General features: G+C 40.9%; 1 protein-coding gene across 1 annotated transcript; it reads left to right on the top strand.

Annotated features, from left to right (window-relative positions):
• The first annotated feature begins 950 nt into the window (after positions 1-950).
• Positions 951-4,462, top strand: LOC110030481 (probable pectate lyase 8). The gene is made up of 7 exons (XM_020733209.1): positions 951-1,179; positions 1,629-1,697; positions 2,170-2,235; positions 2,837-3,473; positions 3,551-3,654; positions 3,736-3,874; positions 3,966-4,462. The coding sequence occupies exons 1-7, from the start codon at positions 1,073-1,075 to the stop codon at positions 4,185-4,187; spliced, it is 1,344 nt and encodes a 447-aa protein (XP_020588868.1). The 5' UTR covers positions 951-1,072; the 3' UTR covers positions 4,188-4,462.
• Positions 4,463-5,149: the final 687 nt, after the last annotated feature.

Raw genomic sequence — 5,149 nt, forward strand, 5'->3', positions numbered from 1 at the left:
CAAATATAACACATGAATGCTAGGTAAAAATATTAGGTGCGGTGAATATAGGTGTGGATTGGTGGTTGTATTGTGGCAATACCACTATAATGCCATTATAATACTATCACAGTACCATCAATCCATACCTCTATTCACCAAACATAATAATTACTCTTAATTTTTGCTAGCAATGTTAGGCAGGGTTGTAAAAGAGCTAAACATTAGCGAGCTTAGACAACTCGTGTTGGGCTCGTTAAAGAATATCATTGTTCGTATTTGGCTCATTTATATTTCAAAAAAAAAAAGTATTTGTGTTCGACTCGTTTGCTTAGCGAGCCGAACACAAGTTGTTCACGCACAAAGAGTTGTTTTAACAACCCTAGTCACACAAGCGTAGGATGTTAAAGGTAGAACGAGATGAAGTGTTTCATAAGCCTAAATCGTATTTGGCTCATTTATATTTCAAAAAAAAAAAAAGTATTTATAATTTAATGTATTTTTATTATATTTTTAATTAATGATTTTAATTGATTATAAACCTTTATAGCCTTTTAGTAAATTAAATTTTTGAAACATGCTAATCAATTATATATATATATATATATATATAATTTTATTATTTTGAGTCAAAATGAGTCAGACCAACAAATTTTATTTATGTTTGGCTCATTTACACATATTGAGCGAAAAAAATTGTTCATATTCGGCTCGTTAACCTTAGCAAACGAAACGAACATGAGTTTCTTGACGAACTGAATAAGAACTGTTAGCGAAAAAGGAACCGTTTCGTGAGCGCTAATCTTAGGAGTGCTATGCATGTAATTATACCATAAAAGTGTACGTCTCATTTTCTTTCGTGCGTACATGTACCAATTAACAAATATTTAATCAATTACGCAGGTATTAATAACATTTGGTTAGTTATGGTGGGGACAAGTATAACTTTCTATAAATTGGCGGGATTTTGAGGCTCATTCTACCCTCTCCCTCGCATAGAGTGCAGGTGCGCCTTTTCGTTTTTCTCTCCTTCTTGCTGTAGCTTTTCCCACTCAGAGATCGAGAGGGAGGAGTGAGAGTTGAGGGGGCTGCAATGGCGAAGAACTTGAAGTGCTTGCCTCTGTGTTCTATGGGCTTTCTTGTGCTTCTGGTAGGCGGTCTCGGGTGGCTTGGTGTCGGAGGAAATATCTCTGTTGCAAGGTACATTGATTGGTTCTGGCTCCGTTGTTTGGGAGGTTAATTTAATTTAGCAGAGATTACTTCTTCTTCTTCTTTGATGGCTAAAGGGGTGTACTCTGTATGCACAAATTGGGGGGTTTGATTTGAATTTGGTTTGGATTAAGCAGTGAAGAGGGATCTGTTGGTGTTTCTCGCGTTTTTTTTCTGCTATTCTCTTGTTGGGTGAAGAGGGATCTGTTGGTGTTTCTCGCGTTTTTTTCTGCTACTCTTGTTGGTTGTTGAAAGTTGCTAGAAATTAGTCCGATTCTTTGTCGATTTGCATAATGTTCTTCTTTCCTTCAAGTTCTTCTACGGCCCGTTTTTATTCGGAAGTTAAAGTTTCCTCTCTTGTCTGCCGAAGCAAATGCTGGAGAAAAGAGGAACAGATCTGTTTAATTCGAGCTAACAGAAACACTATAATATGTTTGCAGCACCATTGGAGCGGCTAGGCGGAGTTTAATCGAGAAGTCGGAGAGCGCGAATTCTTCTACTTTAACGAGGTCAGTTCAGTTATTACAAGAGCTCTGTTCTTAGATCTGCATTTTTTTTCTCATCTTCACATCCGGTGACTCCATTTCCCGCTTTGTTCTTTTTGATATCTGAACACATTCGTTTTCTTCGAGGCAGAGACATGATAAAAGGAAAAGAAAAACAGAAAACTACTCTTGAAATAAGAAAAAGTTAGCAAAGAATTACTGTATTTATTTATATATTTTTTCAAAAAGTTGATTTGAGTTCGACTACCATCAAATCTCACACCCTCAATTGACCGTCTGATTTATATTTTTCCATTCTAAGATCCACCAGTCAACAATTTTTACTTCTTGCCATGGCTAATTGAGACCGATCACTCTGTGCAAAGTATAAAGTACTACTATTGTCAAGGGAATACACGAGGAGGATCCTTTGCTTTGGATTTTTTTCTTTTTTTGAAAAAAATTAGAATTTTTGAACATTTTAGTTGTCTTGCAGGTCTGAGCAGACGCCGGTGATGGGTGCTGTCGGCGATCCTGAGAAAGTTGTGTCCGAGGTTCATATGTAATTACTCTCTCCCACTCTCCCTGATAATTTTAGAAGTTAATTTACTTCACAATTCAGCAAAATCTAAATGTAGTTTGCATTAATCTTAAAAAAAAACATTTATCAGAGCTTTCGGCGTGCTTTTCTGTTCTTCGAGGTGGGTTGCTCTGCAACATTGTCGAACTCATCTTTGGAAGCAGAGCCTCCCCTGTTTCCACCAGGACATTGGATCCTTTTCCTCCCATTAGTCATTTTAATTCTTTCTAGTCGAATCTTTGGCCTTACACTATCACGTTCTCTTACCCTCAGTAGTTAGTTGCCATCCTCGTCCTTCATCTTTCCCCTTTCTCACATTGCTTCTCCGAACCTCCTCTCTGTCCCGCCCTTTGCCCCACTCCTCCCGTACACCGAGAATGATCCTCTTCACATGAATGGAAACACCGCGCTCTCTTCATTTATTGCATCTGTTGTGAAAGTTATTGCCTCCAGTGACCCATCTATCTCCACACATCCGTTGTTCATGTGCTTCGAATTTATGGATCACATGCTCTTCTCGTTCTCATCCGTAACCCTAATGGAGCTTATTCCATGAGTTAAAGTTTGGAATATTTGGAAACAGGGCGATCAATGCAAGTACAACCAGGCGCAACCTCGCCTTCCTGTCATGCGGCACCGGAAACCCCATCGACGACTGCTGGCGGTGCGATCCTACAAAAGCCCGCAAGCGGCTTGCCGACTGCGGCATTGGCTTCGGCCGCAACGCAATCGGAGGCCGCGATGGTCGGTACTACATCGTCACCGATCCTAGCGACGATGATCCGGTGAACCCACGGCCCGGTACTCTCCGCCATGCGGTGATCCAGGACGAGCCTCTCTGGATCGTGTTCAAGCGGGACATGGTAATTGTTCTCAAGGAGGAGCTCATCATGAACAGCTTCAAAACCATCGATGGTCGCGGCGTCAATGTACACATCGCTAACGGTGCCTGCCTAACCCTCCAGTTTGTGAACAATATCATTATCCATGGGCTTCATATCCATGACTGCAAACCCACCGGAAACGCCATGGTTCGCAGCTCGCCTTCGCATTATGGCTGGAGAACGTTGGCTGACGGAGATGGGGTTTCCATCTTCGCATCGAGCCATATTTGGGTGGATCACTGCTCGCTCTCCAACTGCGCCGATGGGCTTGTAGACGCCATCATGGGATCCACGGCCATCACCATTTCGAATAATTTTTTCACGCACCACAATGAGGTAGTTTCCCCCACTTTTTCTTATTTAATTGACAACGAAACGAGAAGGAAGCAGCTGAGTAAGTTATGTGGATGCAGGTGATGCTGCTGGGCCACAGCGATTCCTACGATAGAGACAAGGCGATGCAGGTTACCATAGCTTTTAATCATTTTGGAGAGGGTCTTATTCAGCGAATGCCAAGGTAACTGTGATACACTCATCATTTCATTGAAAGATAGAGATAGATGAAGTGCTTAGATCTCATAAAGGAGAGTTTTTTCAGGTGCAGGCATGGCTATTTCCATGTGGTCAACAACGATTACACTCACTGGGAGATGTACGCCATTGGAGGCAGCGCAGATCCCACCATCAACAGCCAGGGGAATCGATACCTTGCTCCGGTTAACCCATATGCCAAAGAGGTAAACTTAATTTGATCAAATAAAAACTGAGCAGGAAAAAAAAATGAAGGATTTGCTTAAAATTTGATGAGATGAGTGTATATATGTTCAGGTGACGAAGAGGGTGGACACAAATCAAAACGTTTGGAAGGGATGGAATTGGAGATCTGAGGGGGATCTTCTGCTCAACGGAGCATTCTTCACTCCCTCTGGTGCGGGGGCATCTGCCAGTTATTCAAGAGCATCAAGCCTGGGAGCCAAGTCTTCTTCCATGGTGGCATCCATCACCTCCGGAGCTGGCGTTCTTTCCTGCCGCCGGGGAGCTCAATGCTAGTGCCTGCTTCAATTAAAAGATTGCAAAAAGGAAACGACTTTAATTGGGCAAATGTCATAGAGAGTTTCATTTGTTATTTTTATTTTATTTTATTTTTACGTTTTACAGCATTATCCAGGTCACAATTTGTAACCTCCCCCTGCTTCTATTGTAACTCTTTTAAGGTATGAGGCAGGCGTGGAAGCGTTGCTGATTTGATTTACCAAAACCTTTATTTTAAGATTCAGACTGCTACCTGTTTGGTGCGTGCCATTTGCCAATTGTTCCATCTCCCACAATTTCTACTGTATCTTCAACTCTATGAACTTGGAAATGGATACATTTCAAACTTGTTTCGATTACTTCTCTGTTTCCCTTTTTTATATATGTGCTATGGCATAAATTAGGCCAAATAAATGCAGGAATCAACTAACACGAAAGAACACACTGATGTAATGAGGTTTGGCAATTTGCCTACATCCTCGAGAGTAAGAGCGGCGGCTTTCTGATTTCTTGAAAAAATAGTACATCCTTAGGTTACAAATATAACATATATAAAATCTTAATGTATGATATGTAATTAAAAAATTATCCATGTACAGTACTGTGAACCGTTGCCTTTGTACCCTTAACCCACTTAATGAAACTCCTTCGATTGGACGGATATTTCTGCTTCATTTTGCTCTGCTGGCTTGCTCTGTTCTGCTCCAGCATCTATCTCTTATATGATATAATTAAAAAATTACCCATGTACAGTACTGTGAACCGTTGCCTTTGTACCCTTAACCCACTTAACGAAACTCCTTCGATTGGACAGATATTTCTGCTTCATTTTGCTCTGCCGGCTTGCTCTGTTCCGCTCCAGCATCTATTGTATACGAGACATACCTAACAGTGTAAATTAGAAATAAAAGAGCAGGTAGTGAAACTTTTGGTAAATAAATATTCCGATCTTCTTTTTCTGCGAAGTTAGCCAAAGGTAT

Source organism: Phalaenopsis equestris, unplaced genomic scaffold (assembly GCF_001263595.1).
Source record: "Phalaenopsis equestris unplaced genomic scaffold, ASM126359v1 Scaffold000725, whole genome shotgun sequence".
NCBI lineage: Eukaryota > Viridiplantae > Streptophyta > Magnoliopsida > Asparagales > Orchidaceae > Phalaenopsis > Phalaenopsis equestris.

Excerpts from the sequence above, each read along its gene's own strand:
- LOC110030481 (XM_020733209.1), top strand. The coding sequence starts at position 1,073 with ATGGCGAAGAACTTGAAGTGCTTGCCTCTGTGTTCTATGGGCTTTCTT. Across the intron at positions 1,698-2,169 it reads AATTCTTCTACTTTAACGAG|GTCTGAGCAGACGCCGGTGA; the intron begins GTCAGTTCAGTT and ends GTTGTCTTGCAG. Across the intron at positions 3,474-3,550 it reads TTTTCACGCACCACAATGAG|GTGATGCTGCTGGGCCACAG; the intron begins GTAGTTTCCCCC and ends ATGTGGATGCAG.